At 36.5% G+C, this 23,387-nt stretch overlaps 2 protein-coding genes across 4 annotated transcripts; one reads left to right on the top strand and one right to left on the bottom strand.

Annotated features, from left to right (window-relative positions):
* The first annotated feature begins 173 nt into the window (after window positions 1–173).
* Window positions 174–19,467, top strand: LOC126751622 (glutamyl-tRNA(Gln) amidotransferase subunit B, mitochondrial). 3 transcript variants are annotated; one of them, XR_007665902.1, is made up of 11 exons: window positions 174–319; window positions 383–527; window positions 598–711; window positions 770–936; window positions 1,002–1,150; window positions 1,215–1,639; window positions 1,707–1,843; window positions 1,929–2,052; window positions 2,830–3,052; window positions 19,206–19,297; window positions 19,354–19,467. XR_007665902.1 is itself a non-coding variant. In XM_050462024.1 (9 exons), the coding sequence occupies exons 1-9, from the start codon at window positions 240–242 to the stop codon at window positions 3,049–3,051; spliced, it is 1,563 nt and encodes a 520-aa protein (XP_050317981.1). In that variant the 5' UTR covers window positions 174–239; the 3' UTR covers window positions 3,052–3,069. The 3 variants fall into 3 exon arrangements, 2 of the variants coding, with proteins under 2 accessions (XP_050317981.1, XP_050317982.1); XM_050462024.1 differs by lacking the exons at window positions 19,206–19,297; window positions 19,354–19,467 and having other exon boundaries at window positions 2,830–3,069; XM_050462025.1 differs by lacking the exons at window positions 174–319; window positions 19,206–19,297; window positions 19,354–19,467 and having other exon boundaries at window positions 442–527; window positions 609–711; window positions 2,830–3,069.
* On the bottom strand, window positions 3,070–15,271 carry LOC126751620 (rootletin). Its single transcript, XM_050462021.1, has 14 exons — window positions 14,814–15,271; window positions 11,710–12,207; window positions 11,344–11,652; window positions 10,339–11,259; window positions 9,800–9,951; window positions 9,056–9,737; window positions 7,983–8,493; window positions 7,724–7,907; window positions 7,428–7,603; window positions 6,936–7,366; window positions 6,012–6,860; window positions 4,716–5,843; window positions 3,811–3,986; window positions 3,070–3,748 (listed from the first exon to the last, which is right to left on the bottom strand). The coding sequence occupies exons 2-14, from the start codon at window positions 12,205–12,207 to the stop codon at window positions 3,688–3,690; spliced, it is 6,078 nt and encodes a 2,025-aa protein (XP_050317978.1). The 5' UTR covers window positions 14,814–15,271; the 3' UTR covers window positions 3,070–3,687.
* Window positions 19,468–23,387: the final 3,920 nt, after the last annotated feature.

The following is a 23,387-nucleotide window of genomic DNA, read 5'->3' on the forward strand; positions in this document are numbered from 1 at the left end:
TATATTATGTTTTACAAAAACATACAAGTGAAATAAATTTGTATTGGAAGTCCATAAACATTTATCAGCTGCTCCAAGTCAGGTGGTTGCATGACGGTTAATTTGGCAACTCCCAGCAGCTGTTTATCTATCAGCTGGTACAACAGCTGTATATTTTACTCTTATCTGTCATCTGGTTGTTACGTGAAAAACTCCGAAACAACACAATTGGTTTTGCTAATATTGTTTAGTAAACAAATATGTACAAAAAATTATTGTTAAGTAAAAGCACTTCAAGGGGATTTTCCACTCAAATAAAAACAGCTAAAGCTAATTTAAAGTGAGTAATGTTATCTTTTAGTGATTACACAAAATATAAGATCTTTTTTTACTGTTTCAATAGAAATTGGAAAAGTGTTGTCGGCTTAGAGGTGCATGCCCAGTTGCTTACCGATTCAAAATTGTTTTCTGGTAGCAGCAATGAATTTGGAGCGCCGCTTAATTCAGCGGTTTCACATTTCGATGCTTCTTTACCTGGCACTTTACCGGTAAAATTGAACAATGGCTTATTTGACTTTCTCAATTAAATCAATAATTTTATTGACATACAAATATAAGGTACTTAATAGGAAATGCGTAGAAATTGGCGTAAAAACAGCTATTGCACTTGGTTGTCGGGTCAACGAAGTATCTATGTTTGACCGTAAACATTATTTTTATGCTGACTTACCGGTTTGTATCATATAATATTGACTTCCGAATTGCTCTCTAATACACTTATTTTTGACAGGTTGGATATCAAATCACTCAACAAAGAGCTGCTTTAGCAAACGATGGCGAGTTGACATTTCCTGTTATTGTGCCGGGAAAGAAAACGTACTATAAGAAGGCACGTCTACTGCAATTACAATTGGAACAAGACAGTGGCAAATCTTTACACGACGAAGAATTAAAGAGGTAAAAAAACAATATATTCTTATAACTATAACAACAAAGCACATAAAGATGTATATAATTTTTAGAAGTCTAGTCGATCTTAATCGTGCTGGTGCACCACTTATAGAACTAGTATTTGCACCTGATTTAGAAACTGGCGAAGAAGCAGCATCATTAGTGAAAGAATTAATATTAATCTTAAAGTCCCTGCGTTCATGTTCCTGTAAAATGGAAGGTTAGTTAGTAATTTCCTTCCCTCCTTAATTTGCGGCTCTAATGTATTCATTGCAAAACTATAGAAGGTGCACTTCGTGTTGACGCTAATATCTCCATTCACAAGAGTGGTGAACCTTTTGGCGTACGCACTGAGGTAAAAAATATTGGGTCAGTTCGCAGCATTTCTCAAGCAATCACTTTCGAAATACAACGCCAGTTTGAAGTTATATTAAATGGTGGTGTTATTACAAACGAAACCCGCTCATGGGATGCAACAACGCGTTGTACAGTGCCTATGCGCGATAAAGAAGTTTTACAAGATTATCGTTTCATGCCGGAACCTAATTTACCACCCTTACGTTTAAATACGTCTACAACTGACACTTCCTGTAGCGATGTTATTTCTGTATCTGCAATCAGTAGTGAAATACCTGAGTTACCAGAGGATACTCGATCAAATCTAATAAAAAAATATCAGCTTAGTCAGGATGTTGCCGGAATTTTAGTGGTAAACTGTTAAAAAAGTGCATAACTTATTTGTTCTCTTTGTAAAGTCATTTCTCTTATTTTTTAAGAATGAGACAAAATTGTTACAATACTTTATAAGTATATTGGAGCATGTTCCTGGCATACCGGCGAAACTTGTTACAAACTTTTTATTAAATGATCTCTTAACTTTTTGCAACAAAGCAAATGTCGACGTCGAGGACTGGTAAGTACCAATCTGCGTAATTCCGTACTTATACAATTGTGTTTGAATTCACAACAATTCTAATGTTAATATATTGCTCTTCCAGTCAACTTAGCTATATCCACCTTGAAGATATTCTTTCAGCGCTTCATGCTGGCACCATAAATTTACAGGCTGGGCGAGAGCTGATTGAAATCATCCATGAGGATCCTTCACAAAAAGTCCAAACGGTAAGATCAAATCAAATATTTCTTATGTATGTGCATACGTATGTGTGCATTGTTCAAGTTTAAAGTTTTTTATAACCTTAAAAGTATATTCAAGTCTGATGGTCCCTCAGTTTTTGAAATATCAATCTGAAATCTTACACACGACCTTTTCACGAGGAAGCTGCTCATTTGTCGGAGCCGCCGATATCGGGCCAATATAGCATATAAGTATCTGCAATACAAATCGATGAAAACCAAGTCTTTGTGATAAAAATATTTTTTACAAAAGTTATCTTCATAAAATTTGGCATGGATTTTTGCCCAAAGCATCGGTACAATCTCCGAAGAAGAGACCGGTAGATCGGGCTACCATAGCATACAGCAGCCATACAAACTGATAAATTAAACCAAGTTCTTGTACGAAAAATTTTTTTATTTGATAATTTAATTTAACGAAACTTGAATTTAGATTATTGTCTAAGGCAATGCTACAATCTCCGAATATATTGTTCAGATCAAAGCACTATAGCAACTCAAATCAATCAAAATCAAGTTTTTATATGAAGAACTTTTTTATTTATGTAGGGTATTTGGGTAGGGTAATTGGTAGCTGCAACCGAATACAATGTTTTTTTTTTTTTTTTTTTTTTTTTTTTTTTTGATTATATATATTTTTATTTAACCCCATTTTTTTTTTTTAATCTGTACCAATTTATTTTAGAAATTTCTCTAATAGCTCACGATGCATACATGCAATTTTAAAAAATAAAAATAACTAAGTTATTTCTTCATTATTAGCTTATAAAAGACCACAATCTGGAACAAATTACTGATGAGGAAATGATCGAGCAATTCTGCCGGCAGGCGATTGAACAACAGGAACAAGCTGTAAAGCAATATAAAAGTGGTAAAAAGAAAGCGCTATTCGCTATTGTCGGCGAAGTGTCGAAATTGTCTAAACAAAAGGCTAACATGAAAATGGTCGTCGCTTTCCTAGAGAAGATTTTAAAGTCAAAATAAAGTAATAAAAAAAGTGTATACCAATCGTACTTTTTATTTGCTCAAAGTGTACATTATTTGTGTGGTTCTTGTAGTTAGTATTGTTCTTGTAATTATTGTTGTTATGTATATGATTTATGCAAAAGTGTTTGTGAAACTTGTTGAAAATGAGTTTATCTGGACCGTTTTAAAAGCTGTACCGCAATATTCTCCTAAAGGGAGGAGAAATGCAACAGCATCATAAGTAAATGTAAAAATAAATTAAAGTTTTTTTTTAGTTTTGTAAAAAAGAAAATGACTAATATGGGTGGGATGCAAGCATAAAACACACTATATTCTATTGTCTATCTTGCAGACAATGAAAAGCCATAGAGTAATATTAATCAATCGTAATACATAATATCTCAATGGAATAATGTTTAATGGATGGAAACAAATTCAATAATTTTGATTTATACAGGATTTTAAGTATGCATGTATGTGTGAGTGAGTATAGGTATGATTTGTATACTATGTGACTAATTTATATGCATGTAAATATGTATGCTAATAAATGCATTTAGTTTCTAAAAGGAAGCTATTAATGGCAGTTTATTTGTTTTGAATTTCGCCATCCTTTCGTTAATTTCTTTCGCGCACAAATCTACTTTTCTAGTTTTATTGATCGTAATCTCGACATGTTGATGGTGGCAGGCTCATAGAAACGGCGTTGTCCAAGCTGTAAAGAAATGTATGTGCTTTATAAAAAATATTTGTTTCATTTTCAAAGTTCTTTCTTACCGCCTAGACTCGCTTTCTAACAAATTGGGATCTAAAGGATGTTGGGAAACGTGTCGTAACGAATCGCCCAATGTATTTCGTAAGTGTTGCATTTCGCGATTGGCTTTAGAACTACGCAAAATGTATTGTTGACGTCGTTTGGCCTCTTGTGCCAATTGCTCACGCAACATAGATATCTGAAAATAAATATTTTAATTAATATTTCAGAAGGAAACGTCGCCCTATAAACCAGATCAGCGATCAGCGTTAAAAGCTGAGTCGATTAAGACATGTCGATCTGTCCATCAATCGATCTATGTATGCGTGAACTAGTGCTTCAGATTTGAGATATCGATCTGAAAGCTGCTCACTTGGCCGAATCGACGATATCGGACCATTATTACATCTTTTTCTTCTTTATTGGTGTAGACACTGCTTACGCGGTTATAGCCGAGTTTATAACAGCACTCTAGTCGTTACTTCTTTTCGCAATTTGGCGCCAATTTAAGAAACCAAATGCTGCCAGGTCCTTCTTCTCCTGATCTCTCCAACGGAGTGAAGGTCTTCCACTTCCTCTGCTTCCCTCGGCGGGTACTGCGTCGAATACTTTCAGAGCTAAAGCGTTTCCACTCATTCGGACGTCGTGACCTAGCCAGCTTATCCGCTCTCTTAATTAGCTGAACTATGTCAATGTCATAGAGCTCATCGTTCCATCGCATGCGATATTCGCCGTGATCAACGCGCAAAGGACCATAAATCTTCCGCAGATCATTTCTCTCGAAAACTTGTAACGTAGCATCTAGCTACCATAAAAGCTCACCGATCAATATCAAGCTCTTTTTTTTTTGTGAGGGGTGTTATTGCCGTGGTGCAACCCAACCTTTTTTCTTGTTTAAATAAGTGTTTAGAAATTCGCCCTAGCTTACCTGATTTTCCAAACGCAACACCTGCTGTCGATGGGACTGTTCACGCGCATCTAATAACTTCTCAGCATGCAATTGAGCAGAACGATAGCGCTCTGCATCTAATCCACCTTCCCCACACTTGGCACTGTCATGTACGCGTGCCTTTAGTCTTGCTAATTCGGACTCCTTTTCCGCCAAGAGTGTCTCTAAACGTCGCACTTTCAAACGTAAATCACGAGACTCTTGCTCAATAACGGCATGATCAAGTCCACAACTATATGAACCTTGAGCGTTTTCCATTCGATTCGAGTCGTAATCTCCAGAATCATAGAACGAAGTGGTTTTTTCTGCACGATCATAAGCTGTTATTCCACCACCACCCGAAAACTTACTCTTGCGATCCGACTCTAATTGCTTAACTTTATCTTGTAGAGTTTGTAATTTGTTACGTAATTCGGATTTTTCTCTTTGTGACGATTTCAATTGTCGATTGAGCTCTTCCTCCTCACGTTTGTCGGCATTCGTCGTTATACCGCCACTGTCGCCTGTCTCTTGATTCCATTTAGCAATGCGCAATTGTGACTCCAAAGCTGAACGTTGCACTTCCATGTCAGTAACCTGCTCTTGCAATCTCTGAATACGATCTAATTGCGCCTGTTGGCTGCGTCGTAACTCATTCAAATTGCCTTGAGCGTTATCCAAACGTTCAGCGAGAATACGTTTCTCATTTTCCGCTGCTTGTGATTGTTTTTGTAGTAATTTTAGTTTCTCTTCATTTGTTTGAGAACAATGTCCTTGTTCAGAGAGTTCCTTGTTCAGCACTTTTATTTCCCCACGCAGTTCCGTTTCTGTGACAGCTGTCTTTTGCAGGCGATCTTTCATTTGATCCACTGTCGTCTTAAGTGAAGTACAACGTTCCTCTAATTGTACCATTGCTCTATTTTGGTTGTCTAGTCGTTCTTGTGCTTGCCGTACCTGGCAGTCCTTTTCTTGCAGAGCCATCTGCAGGCGATTTATATCACCCTCCATGGCGACACGCTGCAAGTCCAACTTCGCGGCACGACCCTCTGCTTTGGCTAACTCTTCTTGGAGATGACGTTTCTCATTTTCTAATTTCGAGCCATGAGAACGGCATTTCTCTAAACGATCCTACAAAGAAAATAATATTTTAAGTTAATTTGCGCATTCTTGGAAGGATTGATAATAATTTCATTTTAAGGTAGTCAACCATAAAAGTTTTCATTCCCAATAAATGGTAACCAAATCATCCTAATTTTGCACAAAAGCAATAGTAAACAATGATATGAGAATTCTTACCTCGATCTGTGAATTTTCCTCGTTACATGATCCTAACTGCATTTCAAGTTGCGTAATCTTTTCGCGCATTTGCTGACATTCGTCACATTTCTGCTTAAACTTTTCTTCCAACGCATTTAAGGCTGAAGCTTTCATACTACATTCAGTGTTTAGGTTACTCTTCTCCTCCTGCAAGTGTCGCAGCATTTGCTGAAGTTTACCGACTTTTCCATCGCAACGTAACTGCTGTTCAGCCGCATCCTGTAGTTGTTTTTTGGCTGTCGCCAATTGTACTTTCACATCATCTTTTTCACGCTCAATTTGTGCCACTTGATGCATTAGATTGCGCACTCCTTTACGTACCAAATCGGGATCTAGATCACAAGGTACCTCAGGACATTGGGACGTACTTCTAGCATCATAGTCATGGCAACTGGATGATGCTATGCCATTCCGTATAGGACTGTAACGTCGGGTTGGGCTGATGAGACGATAGGATAGATTGACACTACCGTCGGGTTGAATGCCGGCAATGCGGCGCAATGTGTGCGCTACTGAACTCAATTTATGCTCTGTATCGCGTTTGTGGAGCTCTACGCAAGCCAACTGCTCGTCCAGTGCGCGTATACGTCCTTCGGCACCACCTAGTCGTGCTTTTAACTCTTGTATTTGTTGTGTAGCATCAGCAAGGCATACTTCGAGATTATGTTTCTGATCTTCCAGACGTTTTTCCCTACCACGTGCCTCTTCAATGCGCGCAAGCAACTCCTGCTCACGATTGTGAAAACGATGCTCGTCTTGATTGGACTGACAACGAGCGCGTCCAAGTTCCGCTCTTGTTTCGCATAGATTTTCTTCGAGATCGGCAAGCTTCAAAAAACAAGCAATGATTTTAGTAGTTCTATCATGGGAAAGACTAGTTGTAAGAGTAACTAAATACTACACCTGTTTTTTTATCTGACTGAGTTCCTGCTGACTGCGCTCCTTCGATTCGGTTTCCGCCACCAACTTGTTCTGCAATTCCTTTCCTCCTTCATCCTTTTGTGCGAAATCCATTTGGGTCTTTTGTAGTGTATTCTTGGTCGAATTGAGTTCTTGCACAGTTTTACTCATATTATTTTCGGTCTCCTTTAAAATCGTCGTTAATCGTGTACGTTCATTTTCCAGAGAACTTTTCGTTTCTTGTAGTGTATTAATTTTCTGTAAAGCTTCTTCGATGGCGCGTGCCTGTTCACGTTTTGCGCTCTCGACGTGCTTCACGTGATCGCGCAACTCCTTATTGCTGTTGGAATACTTATCCTTCTCAATATTACTGTCCGCCAATTGGCGGCGACAATCGGTAAGCTCGTTGCGTAAACTGTCTATATAGCCTTCACCTGCAAGCGATGGTTGATAAAAATTTTGCTCCTTTCAGATAAAATTTTGAAAAAATACTACCTTCTTTTGTTTTTCTCAATGCGTCCTGCAATTCATTGTTGATTCCCTCCACTTTGTCTTCTTTTAGACGTATTTCCATTTTTAACTCTTCCGCAAGTCGATTAAGATTATCCCTTTCCTCTTTTATGCTTGTTATTTGCATTTCCTGTTTCCTTATACATTCTTCTAGTTTCATTCTGTCGAAAATTAAAGTTACATTGTTATACATATTTATTTACATACATATATCCGAAGCAAAATCATATACATACATACATACATATATGTGTGTCTGTGAGCAAAATTATAATGCTTACCTGTTTTCCTCCTCTCTTGTACGCATTGCCGAGATTTCATCCTTTAGCTGCGCAATCGCATTGCGTTGTTTTTCGTCATGCGCATTGTGTTCACGTTTCAGACGTTCGAGTCCATCTTGTTCCACTTTCAATTCTCGCGCGACTCCTTCTAACTTTTCCATGAGCGCTTGTTTATCGCGATGTGCTTTATTTTGAGTTCAAAAAAAAAAAAAAGAAGTGAGAAAATTGCAAACATCGCACGATTAATCGCTATGCTTACCCATCAGCAAAGCTTGTTGCTTTTCATTTTCCGCGCGTATCATCGCCTCCTCATGTTGTTGCACTAAGCTTTCCAAGTGGGCTTGTAATGCCTCTAAGCGCTCCTGTAACTTTTCTATTTCGTCATCCTTTGCTGTTTGCAACGCCTGAAGCGCTTGTGCCATGCGCTTTTCCAACCCTGTTTTGAGTTTATATAACTCGTCCGCGTGTTTCTTAGCAGCTTCCTCTCCTGCCGCTTTCAGATTCGCAATCTTTTGATTGAAATCATTTTCAGCGGCTCGTGCCGCATTCATTAATTGAGTTTTAGTTTCTTGTGCTCGACGTTGGCATTGTTCTAGTTCTTTATTTAGACGACTAACGGTATTTTTCAAAGACTCTTCACGCACAAGTGCTTCCTGGTAATCACGCTCCAGCTGTTGACGCTTCTCCTCAGTCGCTTCTAACTGTGTATTCGTATCGAAGAGCACAGCTTCAAGAGATTCCTTTTCGGTACGTAATGCCGCCAGAAGTTCCTTTTTGCACGTAAAAGACAATGATCAATTAAAGGACTTACATTTATCGGTGAAATATCTAAACATTGGCTCTTCATCTGATAATCTTCTTACATATAAATTCAAATTTAAGTTCATTGCTCTTAAAATTTTATTAACTGGTTGTCCAACATCTTCTTATTGGAAGCATGCAACCTATTTTAAGAGCAGAGTTGGAGAATTTACATAAATCCTTGATTTTAAACAAATATTCATCTGGTGATAGGCAATATTCATGAAATGTTGTCTTTCAAGAATAACAGTAATGTAAGAAAGTAGTTATTTACTAATTTAAAACATAAAACCTGAAAACTTGACCAGAATCTTGAGCCGGTAAGGCTAAGGTTACAAGTAACGGGAAGAAAGAGCATCTATATGGAATTAGAAAACCGTGACTATTATGATAATTTCTATTATCCAAAATTTCATTTCTTTAACGGGTCGTTCACACAGACACTTATGTGATTTATTCAACTATTTTAAAATCGGCATCTGTCATTAATATTATTATAAAATTAAAACTCTGCGTATAAAAATAACCAACCTGTAGCCGATGTGTTTCCTTCTCATGCAAATCTATAACGACCTGTTTTTCCTCCACATCCTTTACCATTTCTTCTAGATTTCTATTCAAACGATTATTTGTTTCGACGGTTTGTTCCAACTTTTGACGCGTCCGCATTAGTTCTTCGTTAAGCGATTCTTTCTTGCGACATAAGGCGGTCAATTGATTATGAATATCACCGCGATCGCGAGTCACACAGGCCAGATCTTGCAGAATCTTCTCTTTTTCTAGTTGGGTACATTTTAGCTTTTCACTATATGACAAATTATCTGTTTCCAATTCCAAACGAGCCTTTTCAACGCTGCTTAGCTCCTTGCGAACTGACGCTATTTCCTTATGGATTTCTTCGACTTCTGCTTTTAATTTGTTGCGCTCTTCTTGTGTTTGAACTAAATTAATTTGCAATGTCTTTAATTCGTCGGAGGTGGACGTGCTACTATTCGATAATTTATCCAGCCTTTCTTGTAGATCGCATTTTTCTAAAAGGAGCTTATCCAAGTCATATTCCAAATCGGACTTTTGCTTTTCGATTAGGTTAATGATATTTTCGGATTCGATACGTTGTTGTTCAAGCAAATCTCGAGTAAGGCTTACGCTATTTAATTCCTCACGTAATGATATAGTCTCCTCACGCAAACGGCTACCGCGATCCTCTTCCGACCTATGCGAAATCCACAGCGCTAACTTAAGTTTAATATTCTTGGCATACAAATTTATACTTACCGCAGATTCATTTCGAGTATATTTTTGTCCTTAAGTATCCGTTGAATTTCCAGCTCCACCGCCTTTTTATCATCTTCAAGTAGATCGATTTTCTTCTGCAGTTTTCCATTCTTTATTTGCAGCTTCTCAAAATCTACACTAAGATTTTCAAACTGCAATTATAATTCGGGTGAAAAAAAGCAATTAAACATTTAGCAATTATGTTAAAACGATATTTTGTAACATGAATTTGTATTCTATTTTTAGTGGGGCAAAATCATATTAAAGAAAATGTTATGAAAAAACTCCAAGTTCGATGTCGAAGAAAGCGATTGTCTTACTCACAAAATAGAACTTTGTGAATTAATTTACAAACTATCACCCAATGACCCTATAAATTGGTTTATGACCGTTTTAGCGCTAGTAATTTTACTCTACATATGTTAAAAATATTATTAAGAAACTGAAACTGAACTACCTCAGCATCTATCGATACCGAGAGGAATTTCCAACCTTCTATAAATTATAGTGTGTCAAAAAATATTAAAAAAAAAACGTACTGCTGAATTCAAATCGAGACGTCCTTGTTCGCTTTGTTGTTTCTGTTGGCGTGTCTCCTCGAGCGTCTTCTGTAAACTATCTCTTTCTTTTAATAGCTCAGATAGCTTCGAATTGCTGGCGTCAAGTTTTTCAGTAAGTTGTTGTACCTTCGTAGTCAAGAGTGCTTTCGTGCCTTCGTTCGTTTCGAGTTGTGCTTTAGTATTTCGCAAATTTTCGTTAGCATTCTGAAATTTCACTTGCATATCATGCAAGGCCAATTGATATTTATGTAGTGCGGCTTGTACTGCTGATATAGTGCCTTCAGCAAAAGCTTGCGATGCACGAGCCGAGCTGCGACGCGGCGATTTTGTTGGTACGCTCATACCGGCACCGCTATCACGCGTCAAGTGCATGTGCTGCATCGACTCATTCGCCTCTGTAGCGTCCGCTTCGCGGTCGGCACTTTCGGCGTCTTGTACGACGGCTTGCGCAATTTCACGTATAGAATTGTTCAGCCTCTCGATTTCATCGTTATAACGATTGGCCAGCATCGCTTGCGATTCTGCCTGAGCGCAACGTTCTTCAAGTTTTTTCAACTGATTCATTAGGTCGAGTAACCTCTGATCCCGTTCTAAAACTTCTTGTCGTGCGCTTTCGAATTGCACCTTTAAGGTCGCCATTTGAGACTTCAAATCATTATTCTCACGTCTAGACTCACAAAGTTCTGCATCTGTTATGCGTTTAGCTTGCTGTAGGACAAATGACAGACCACCACATGAGTTCGTGACATCCTTAGTAACGCTACCTATCTCCAAGCTCATTTTGCCCACTTCATTTTTCATTGCAGACTGCATGTCTTTGAAAGCACGTTTAACAGCAACCACTTCACGCCACATCTTCAAGAGGCGATTGTGTTCACCATTGTAGTAATCCTTGAAGGCCTGTGGAGTAAAAGATATTTATATAAAATAAATTTTTGTTATTTTTTATGCTTTTGTAATGAAGTCTTTTAGGTCTTAGCATACCTGTTCTTCTTCTTTGTATTCGTCCTCCTTAATAAGCAATTCATCTCGTAAGTTGGAAAAATCGTTAGTCAGCTTCTGTAGATCATTAGTTATGGCTTCGTTTGTGCGATTCGATTCTTCCAACTGCTGTCGCAATGTATTATTCTGTGCAATGAGTTGTTCACATTTGCTATGTTCATCCTCAAGCTTACGGCAAAGCTCACCACTATCTTCGTGTACAATAAAGTCTCGTCCACAAGTTAAAGGCGGCGAGTCCAAAGAAGATGAGCAGGGCAGGCTTGATTGACCTAAAGCCATTGATGTTGAACACTGAAACAAAACGACTATAAACAATATTTCGTAAAGCTATGGGCAGCAAATACGCACCATAACCTGACTAGAGGTTGGACCGGTGGTTATCTTCGGCGCACAAGGGGGCACCGGTGTGTGCTTAATCGAATCATGCATTCGATCCTCGAGATCGCTACAACGCTGTCGATATTGTTGTATTTTTGATTGTAAGCGACTAACAAGATTAGCTTGATTTTGCTGCGCCTGTTTGTAGGAGTCAATACGTCGTCGATAGCTGCTAGCCTCATCCGAGAGGCGTTGACGCAGCTCATGGTTTTGTCGCAGTAACGCGGCCGTGGATGTAGGCTCAACATTTTGTGTAGGACTTAGCATTCTTGGTGTTGTTAATACACCGGTTTCAGAAGATGGAGCAGCACCACTCGGATTGGCAACACCAACACAACCAGATGTTTTATCTATTGCGTTACGGTTGCGACTTGTTTTAGAAAAAGGCAATCGACCCGCCGACGTACCGCTTGACTCAAACGAAGCTGGGCAAGGGGTTTGCTTGAAGTTATCACGGTATGCCTGCATCTAAAAAATTATACAGAAGACACTATAGTGTAGTTTACTTTAAAAAACTTGATTGGCGGTGAAAATACTGTCTGTCAGAAATGTTTTCAGTCAGGACGAGTAATAAGTAATTCTATTCTATAATAACTATTCAGAAAGAAACAGAGCCGGACTGATTCTAGTGTATCTCATTAACCAATCATGCAGTAGTCAAAATGTTGTAAGAGACTCAACGTTCTTCCTACTTTTTATTGACGTAGATACCGCTTACACGGTTATAGCCGAGTTTTTTCATCCACTCAAACGACATAGCCTAGCCAGCGAGCCGCTGTCACTTAATAGGCGAAACTATGTCAAAGTCATCGTATATCTCGATGTTCCATCGACTGCGGTGTTCGCTGTTGCAAATGCGCAAAGCACTACAAATCTTCCGCAGAACCTTTCTCTCGAAAACTCGTAACACTGACTAATCAGATGTTGTCATCGTCCATGCCTCGGCACCATATATCAGCACGGGGATAATGAGCGACTTTTAGAATTTGGTCTTTGACGTTTTTAAAGCAGCTTTTGAGAAGAGGAAAGAAGCTGCCTTTATTTCGCTATGTCTGAATTTGGTATCCCCGCAAAACTAATACGGTTGTGTAAACTGACGTTGAATACCAAAAGCTCCGTCAGAATCAAGAATGAGCTCTCCGAATCGTTCTATACCAAACGAGGTTTCAGACAAAACGACGTATGCCGATGTCAGCGGTATCATTGGCCATACAGCCGCACCGTTGGTTCTCTTTTCTCCATGTTGGACAAAGAAGCGATGCAAATGGGTCTAGTAGTCAACGAGGGCAACACGAACTAACTTCATAACTTTGAAGCCGTAGATAATTTTGTCTACCTTGGAACCAGCATTAACACCAATATCAACGTCGGCCTCGAAATCCAACGCTGAATACTTCTTTCCAACAAGTGCTACTTCGGACTTCGACGAACAAATAGTCTCAACGTTACCTATTCACTATTTACATGTGTGACTCTACATGTCCATTTCGAAATTCCAACATTATACTTACTTACCGTATCTTTAGAAAATATCGAAGGTTTTTTAATTCAGCTCTAAGTTAGCTACTTTTGAATAGAGTGAAAATGCGGGAATGGTTGCTTAGCAGAATAGTTATTATTTATAATTCATTTTATGATTCGGCATGTATTCCCATTAACCCGTTTGGGCGCAACATGTAACCATGACATAAGTCGATATGTTCAACATAATTTTATTTGTATTGCTTTAACGAATTGATCTAATAACTAAACATAAACTCAGCTAAGAGTGCGTGCAAATTCGCTATAACTGCAATATGCTCCAAATGTATGGATGAAAATGTATGTTTATGAGATTTACATATTATTTACATAAAAGTAGAGTTGCATGTCATATTTATGATTGATTTATGTATTTACTGAATATTTTCTATAAAAATATATACATTTTTATGATGTTGGTGAAGTAAATGAACTAAAATGGCATGCGAATAAAAATGACTATTATACTAATAATATGTAAATTAATCAAACTTTTAGTATTCGGTGACTTCATAACAACCAATCTGTTTAGCGACCAGTTACTTAGAAGTTAACTCCATTGGTAAACTCTGACGCGAACCATAACCCCAATATGGTTTGAGATCATAGCATAATTGCATCCCACTTCTTTTAAGCTATTAACAATTATTTTAGAACTAAGTTAACATAAATACTAACGTAACCAACGTAAAAATCTTTCAAATCATACTACAGAAAATTTCGGTAGAATTTTTGGCCGTTGAGGTCCTCGTAGGAAAAAGGAAGAATTAGGTAGATACATTTTTCAGAATTCTGAAAAAGTCTGTTTTTAATATGATTTCTTGGTATTTAAAGCTGGGCTAAATGCGCCGTCTGTAAATGAATTTTTCTCTAAACTGTGTTTTGTAGTCAGTTGGCATGATTTCTTGAGAACTACTCAACCGATCTTCATAAAATTTTACACAGGTCTATGAGATATAATTTTTAAAGACTTAGACGAAGGATTTTTTATTTTCGATTATTCGATATTTGTAAAAAAAAATCGTGTTCTGAGCAACACACTTATAGAGCAATTCTCTTGAACCGTATTTCTGGCGGAACGAAAACAGCAAAATTGTCAAAATTTGGTTCACTACGTTTGGGTTGTCCACATTAATGTTAATCTTCTAAATACTAACAACCGAATTGTGCCAGAATCATCTAATGTTTTTAAAAAATTGTTTGTGAAGTTGAAATCAGAGTAACTCTCAGTAATTGGTTACATCTACATATGTGGCTATCGATATTTGGATATTGGAATATTTAAACCAAAGACAAGGTCTATGAATATAACAGAGTATTTTCTATAAGTATATCTTAAGGTACTATTTTTAAACGAAAAAGTGGTTTTAACAAGAAATTTTGTATTAATTCACGGTTAGGCATTGAACTTTTTGTTTAACATTAAAATATTTTAAAATCATGTTCTTTTAGCAATTCGTAGAACGGCTTTTAAAATCACCAATATATCACAGAAATTCACATCCTAAATCCACGTTGTATGGTGTGGCAAGTCAAATTAGTGGCATATTTACCTCTCAAAACACATTTGTCTTCAACTCTTTCCGATTGTTTAGTAGCAAATCCGCGAACAAAATTTCTAAACCTTCACTAATGCCGACTTGAAAAAAACTAAATCAGCAAAGCTCCCCAACAAAGCCATGAAAGTTATCGGCAATGTGGTTATTCCCAAAAAGTTGGCGCAAAGTAAACAATTGAATTAACAAATTCCTGGTATCCAGGGACACGAACATTGATTTTATATTGTTGACACAAGTTTGTGGAATTATGAGTGGAAAGTAATGCTTGTCGTAGTAACTGCGGTTATTGGTTATTGTGATCTAGAAATTATTACATACAAATGAACCAGTCAATTGGCCAAGATATTATGAATTCGGGGCTTATTGAAGATTGTCTGTAAGTTTGTAGGCAATGAAAATAATTTATGATTTTTACAACTTGCATGACATAATGTCAACAGAAATACTAAGAATTGGCGAAATTGCAAGAATACATGTAACCTAAAGCTATCTACGAACATATAGTATTGCTTGTTTCTTCACATTTATGCTCTAGATAGGTGAATTCGTGTAACAGAAAACCGGCATGCATACATACATATGCTTAGACATATTTCTCAAAAAAGGCCCTTTTTCGTTTTTTTTCCGAATCGGCCCGAGATTTGGTAAAGTTGCAAAAAGGCGACTCATTGTTGGGCGATTTTTTTTCATCTAATGTTGAATAAAATTTTACACAGGTGGCGCAGAGGCTTGGGCGATGACAGTAACCGATGAGTCGACGTTACGAGTTTTCGGGAGAAAAATTCTGCGAAAGATTTATGGTCCTTTGCGCATTGCCCACGGCGAATATCGCATTCGATGGAACGATGAGCTGTACGAGATATACGACGACATTGACATAGTTCAGCGAATTAAAAGACAGCGGCTACGCTGACTAGGTCATGTTGTCCGGATGGATGAAAACACTCCAGCTCCATTCGACGCAATACCCGCCGGGGGAAGCAGAGGAAGAGGAAGATCTCCACACCGTTGGAAGGACCAAGTGGTGAAAGACCTGGCTTCGCTTGGAATATCCAATTGGCGCCACGTAGCGAAAAGAAAAACTCGGCTATAATCGTGTAAGCGGTGTCTACGCCAATTAAGAAGAAGAAGAAGAATGCTGAATAAATTTAAGATTTACCATCTGATCAAATTTGACAACGACTAATTCATTTAAACGACGTAGAGTAGAGGCCGCAAAAGATATGATTAAAAACGTAACTCAGACCCCTACATTCATCAAATACACTCAGTCCTTTTTTTACGCGACCTCTTTTTACGCTATTTTCACTTTAACGCGGTTATTTTTGCAGCGCAAATTCCTTTTTTTACGCGAATTTCTCACTTTAACGCGATTGCTTTTTTTTGTTTTTTGCTTGGTCTTAAACTTGCAGCAGAACGTGCACGAATTTTTCAAAAAGAATTGAGTGTATGCATGTTAAGATATAAAGAACTACTACATCGGAATTTATTGGGTCCAAAAAGAAGCATTCAAACAAAATTAACTGAATTTATGGTGGCAACTCAGTCGGAGACGCTAAGTCAATCAGAACATCATTCCATAGTTCTTACTATTGATTCTGATACAAATTCTAGTGATATCAGTGCCGGCCATCAAAATAAGCGGCTAAAAATAATTTAAACTACGGATAATGACAGTGATTAAACAGCATTCAACGGTTTTTTCAATAAATCTACCCATTTTCTATTTTCTTCTCTTTTATATATGGTTTTTGTTTTGTATTTTTTATTTTGTTATGAATGAATAAATCATAAGTCTGAAATTTTGAAACTTATTGCATTGTTTTTGAATATTTTTTTGCGCGTATATTTTGTTATACGCGATATTTTTTATATTCGGATCCAATTCGTCAGTTAATATTGGAAAACTAACCATTTTTACGCGATTTTTTTTTACGCGATTAGTGGCAGAACCGAAAATAGCGTAAAACAAGTAAGGAAGGGCTAAGTTCGGGTGTCACCGAACATTTTATACTCTCGCATGATAAAGTGATAATCGAGATTTCATTATCCCTCATTTACATATTTTTCAAATACCGTATTTGTGTAAAGTTTTATTCCACTATCATCATTGGTTCCTAATGTATACAGAGAAGGCATCAGATGGAATTCAAAATAGCGTTATATTGGAATAAGGCGTGGTTGTGAACCGATTTCACCCATATTTCGTACATGTCATCAGAAAATGGTGTTAAGAAAATATTATATACCGAATTTCGTTGAAATCGGTCTAGTAGTTCCTGAGATATGGTTTTTGGTCCATAAGTGGGCGAGGCCACGCCCACTTTCAATTTTTAAAAAAGGCCTGGATGCAGCTTCCTTCTGCCATTTCTTGCGTAAAATTTAGTGTTTCTGACGTTTTTTGTTAGTCGGTTAACGCACTTTTAGTGATTTTCAACATAACCTATGTATGGGAGGTGGGCGTGGTTATTATCCGATTTCTTCCATTTTTGAACTGTATATGGAAATGCCTGAAGAAAACGACTCTATAGAGTTTGGTTGACATAGCTATAGTAGTTTCCGAGATATGTACAAAAAACTTAGTAAGAGGCGGGGCCACGCCCACTTTTCCAAAAAAATTACGTCCAGATATGCCCCTCCCTAATGCGATCCTTTGTGCCAAATTTCACTTTAATATCTTTATTTATAGCTTAGTTATGACACTTTATAGGTTTTCGGTTTCCGCCATTTTGTGGGCGTGGCAGCGGGCCGATTTTGCCCATCTTCGAACTTAACCTTCTTATGGAGCCAAGAAATACGTGTACCAAGTTTCATCATGATATCTCAATTTTTACTCAAGTTTACAGCTTAGTTTTAGGACTTACAAACAACCGTTATGTGAACAAAACTATAATTCTCTCCTTAGCAACTTTGTTGCGAGAGTATAAAAAGGACTGAGTGTACATCATAGCTGGTGGAGTAAGGTTGCAAACAAGGCGACTCATTGTTGGGCGTTTTTTTCGTCTGCTGTTACGTTTATACCAAGCGAATAATTCAGGGTTTGGCAATTTTGAATCCAGTCATGTAAGCGAAATAAAGAGAGCCTAAAAATTTAAAATAAAACCACATGTGCAGATAAGTGTTATTTTGAACTAAACGGCCATTTTATAAGTCAAATTCTGTTTCGATGAGCCAATTTGCACTTTACAAGTGCCTCGACGTGTCCTCTATCCTAATACATACATATACATGATATAGAAACATAAATAATGGCGGCATCCGATGAGGCGTCTCTTGTTACCGGATTATGCTAACGATTTACATATCTATATATATAATTGCAAATATGTGCTTTAATATGAACTTTTCTTCAAATTATTCAAATAATTTTTGAATAGTGATTATTTATCATAAAAATGTATGAATAGAGAAAGTATGAATATTCAAACACTATGAAGATTTGTCTTTCATTTCCTCGGCTTTTCAAAAAGATGACGATTTTAATGTAGAATTGAGGAAGGAATGATAAAATAGTTTATGTTTATGTTTACTAAACTATATTGATTATGGTTAGATATGTATTTATACTACATACGTATGTATGTATTGCGTATAATTGATAGGGTGTGTAAAAGTAAGCTTCATGTAATAATAAAGCAAGCCAGAAGTACTAATAATCTCATAATACTACTGAAATGAGACACACTTAGAAAACAAAGTTTGTTTTCTATTTATACTTTTATTTTTTGCAAAATAAACAAAATTCATTGGCTTATTGATTTCTTGCACGGTTGCAATGTGTTTTACGAATAAATAAGTATGTATGTATGTATACGTATTAGAAAGGTTATCGCACTAGGTGAATAAAAGAACTTTTGTACATATACCTTTGTATGCCCATGTGTAAGCATTTCAGCCTACAAATAAGCTCACATGTGGACCTGTTAATATAGTCGAATTTTAAGTTCGCTATATTTGCATATACAGATATGTATGTATAGATTTATGAATCTTTGTACTTAACTGCATGCAAACAGGCTTATAGCTATTTATCAAGAGAGGGGGGGAGATCGGGACAATTCCTCCCAGGCTCGGAACTTTCATGACGGCTCAGTGCTCTGCAACATTTTTAAGATTTTTTCTCCAACAATTTGATGGATCAGGTGCCAGCGTCCTAAATCTTCCCCGGGCCCGTTTTTCTCTCTCCGGCTATGCTAATAGCAGCTCAAAGCTGCACTGAGAGTTTGCATCTCCAATGTGCGAGTTTAAAAATAATCCAATCACGCTTGCACTTATTTCTTTTATACTTATTTCACATGAGCGTTTGAATTTACTAAAACAAAATCAATGATAATTGGTATATGATTCTTTGCTTATCACAAAATTCACTTTTTTTTCTTAATGCAGCCGAAGTTGAATAAAAAATCTCCTCACCCCGGTGACCTTCTGCAGATACCAGCGTCGAATGCATATAGCATTGTCTGCTCAAGTATTAATAGGTACATCAATAAATATACGCTTATTTGACATTTAACGTATTCTTATATTTACATAGATAGATATTTCTAAGTTCCATCGTCGAATATGCAAATGCCAAATGCAGAAATTCCTGGATTGCCCTGAATTGGTAAATTGGTTATAAAAGTGTACTAAAGACTTTAAACTCAACATGCATTGGACAAGTGTACAAATTTTGTAAGCATACGTAAATTATTATTTTTTTTTTGTTTTCAAATTAATTTTTTCATTTTACTTAAATATATGTATTTGATTTCAATATACTTGTACAAATACTAATAATATTAACAACGTTACACTATTACTACAAATTTGTTTGCTCGGCTTTTGCCTCATTTTATATGTCATATGGAGCCATTTTGGAGAACACGATGATTAATTTTTTGCATAAAAACAAGAAAAAAAGTTAACTGTCCCTATAGCTTACCTTTTCCAGGTCCATTCTTTCTTGTAACTATATATGTATGTATGTATATTAAGGTGTGCCATTTTGAGACAACCTTTTTTTTTCAACTGAAAAACAGGCTCAAAACTTTCGAAATGTGTAAAAAAAAGTCACTCAAAAGATGAGCTCTTAATATTAATATTAAGAGGTGCCTCTTCCAAATTTTCTCTTTTCCATATAAATTACATGGAAAAAAAATCATATTTTTTGTGGTGGTTATTGTGCGGAGGTTATTATATGTGCACGCGATGGCTGCCAGTAGGGATGGTAAACTCGATTCCGATTCTACTCGAAAATCGAGTTTTCTCGTAAAGTAATCGATTTTTCAGAATCGATATTCAGTAATCGAAGTCGATTAAGAATCGATTCTTGCCTGTTTTTCAGTTAAAAAAAAAGGTTGCCTCAAAATGGCACACCCTAATGTATATGTATGTTTAACCAAATCTGAAAACGTAACCGACCAACTGTTTGTATCCCACGGAAAGCTTTTTGCCAGTTCTTTCTAGCCACCTTGTTTGATATAAACAACCTTCAGGTCGGATTAAGTTTACTTAATAAGGAGAAAATATATTTTATGGAGATCTTTATTTGGATTTGGATCGATCTGTTTGTATGGTAGCTACATGCTATAGTGTTGCGTTCTGAACAATTTTGACAATTTTGTTACACAGTAAACTTTTGTAAATACTGACCTACTCCGTGTTCAATTTTTCAATCCATATGCTTCTTTCCTGTTTTCATTTCCTACAATTTGCTGAGTATTTTATAATTTTTTTTTAATTATTGCCAGAATGCTCGTAATGTTGTATTATTTCTTCAAACCCATTTTCTGTTTCTACTTAAGTTTTCATATTCATCTGATCAAAATTGACCCGGGCTGACAAAAAAAAAATATTTTCACGTATTTTAATACAAATCTATATAATCACCTTCAAAATAGACCGCTGAGCCAAACAAGCAAATCAACGCTTAATCTAATTTTCCATAAAATTCTCATAAGCCTCTGCTGCCATGACCTTTAGTGTTTTCAGCAAATTTTGTTTTTTTTTTATTTCGGTTAATTTTTGGAGAGACAGAGAGGCGTATTCATAAACCCATGTCACCAAGTAACCAGTAAAGAAGCGTTTGATAAATCTACATATGAACTCAGTTACGTATCAAATATCTCCTATGCGACCTTTATTCGACATAGTTTTTGCAAAAGATTGTGGTATTTTAATGCGAGTCTAGCATTGACGCGCTTCATATCTAAAACCTTAACAACAAGTAAAGAAGGACTAAGTTCAGATATAACCGAACATTTCATACTCTTTTAACTTGCAAGGATTAAAGCCGGGGTAATACCCTGAGGTACATAAAGCTTGTTAGTTATATGAGGTCTAGGGCAAATTTTCACCCGATGCACCATTATTAGGAAAAAACGATGTCTCAATTTTATTAAGAGAATTTATATGTTGGCGTTTTGTGGGCGTGGCAGGTGTCCGATTACGAATCATCCTCACTTTTTTGCCAAGAAACACTTGTACCAAGTTTCATCAAGATATGTTAATTTTTACTTAAGTTATCGCTTGAACAGACGGACAGACAGTCACTCGGATTTCAACTCGTTTCATCACCCTGATCTTTTATATATATATATAACCCTACATATATCTAATTTGATTTTAAGGTGATGTCGATTCATACGAGATGTAGAAAGCCTCTGCTATATCTTTTATGCCAATATTTCCTTAACTTTTTCGATGCTATTGTCATTAAATGAATGCTCTGTGCCGTGATAGAGTAGTCTCCCCAAAACACTTCTGCAACAAATTCAACCATTCTTTAGAAAGAAGTGTTTGCACCAACCTAGGATAATTTTCTTTTACCTATTCGGATTGTGCGCGCAGTTTACAAAATGGGCCAATCCAAGACAAATTTGATCAGACGACGTTTTATATATTCTAAGAATCTGTCGAACATATGTACATATGTATATGAATATAACATGGTATTCGAAAAGTCACCGACATATCAAACTCCCTTGTGTGAGCTTGTATATGATGCAACTCTGGAGAACTGCAAGTACATTTTTCTTACAAACAACAGTTCAAACATAATCGCCAATAATTTACTGAGTTAATCATTCGGATTGGCTTGGATTGGAAATCCTTATCAGTGGCGGCACAAATACATGCTTAAAGTCGTGACACTAAAATGGCTTTAAGCGACGAGCAACAACAGTTTCTGTCTAGAATTGAATTTAATGTCAAACAACAAAATAGTTTAAAAAATAGACATATGTATGTATGTACATTTATAAATAAATAATTATACTTTAGCACGCTAGCGATAGTTATGTGGGCGTTTTAATCTCATCAAATAAAAACAAATAGTAAATCGTTTTAGCAATATTAGTATAGCTCATGTGATTAAAATGTGATATTTATGAGTATTCGGTGGAAACATAGTGCGTACACAGGAGCATACATATCTGAGTATTCGTATGTCGAATCAGTAATGTTTCGAATGAGCACAAAGTCCAGATTCAATCAAAAACTAGGTAATATTCAAAATGTCGGCGACAATACAAATGCGGGTATTTCCGCTTGCAAATATCCGCATGGAAGTTCTCAGCACCGAAAACCACTTAAGCTTACAAACATACATATGTAGGCATACAAAGGTACTTGAATTGTGTTCTCCAATATTACGTCTTTAGAAAACTGCATACAATCGCAGTTTCCGGTACCAAATCAGTTCCAAAGGTAATAAAAATGTTCTAGCGAATCAATCAGATTTGCAATTATATATTTAGAAACACGCGCAAATGCATATATGGTTGCAAAGAACAAGAAATGCTAATATAGATTTTGAGAAATTTCGAAAGTGCACTTAATGCCTTGAACTTTAAGCTTTAAATCGCGTATTTTACAAATAAGATCTTACATTTTGTCTAGTAAATTTTGATTTGTTAAAAAATTAGCAATAAACTACTAATTTGGCATAATTGTATTTTAAGATGGTTTGGCGGTTATTTCTGACGGCCGCATACATTTCTCTTCGATACTACATCTTTAGGAGTCCGAATTTTGTACCCATACTTACTACTATGTTATGTTGCATTAGTATAAATGTAATTGTGCATACAGACACATAAACATTATCTGCCACTTCACCTGTTTAATTATACACATGATAGAACTTCGAGCTTGTGCAATGTATATGTACATAATTATAATATGTATATTCAATATTTCACATTTGCCAATACAAATATCATATATTCATACATGCAAATTTGAGCAGAAGTTAAGACTTCTTTTAAATAGCTGGGTAATAAATACCATAGAGTAAACGTTTCATTTAGAAAAGAGTGTCTCATAAAGTCCTTTAGCCATGCGGACTCCGACTCAATTTCAACAATATATTCGATCTGAAACTAAATATTATAATTTGCATTTCGTTGTAGTAGACGCCGCAAGATCGGTTGGCATTTCTGAAATGAGAGTTTTGCATCGTGCAAGTGAACCGTCTGAATCTTATCTTAGACAAAAGTTCTTGCATCAAAATCAACACGTTCGGAAATAATCAAATAAGAACTGTACCAATGCTTCCACGCACTTCCTTTCAAATGTATCGTTACA

This window comes from Bactrocera neohumeralis, chromosome 2, assembly GCF_024586455.1.
Source record: "Bactrocera neohumeralis isolate Rockhampton chromosome 2, APGP_CSIRO_Bneo_wtdbg2-racon-allhic-juicebox.fasta_v2, whole genome shotgun sequence".
NCBI classification, from domain to species: Eukaryota; Metazoa; Arthropoda; class Insecta; order Diptera; family Tephritidae; genus Bactrocera; species Bactrocera neohumeralis.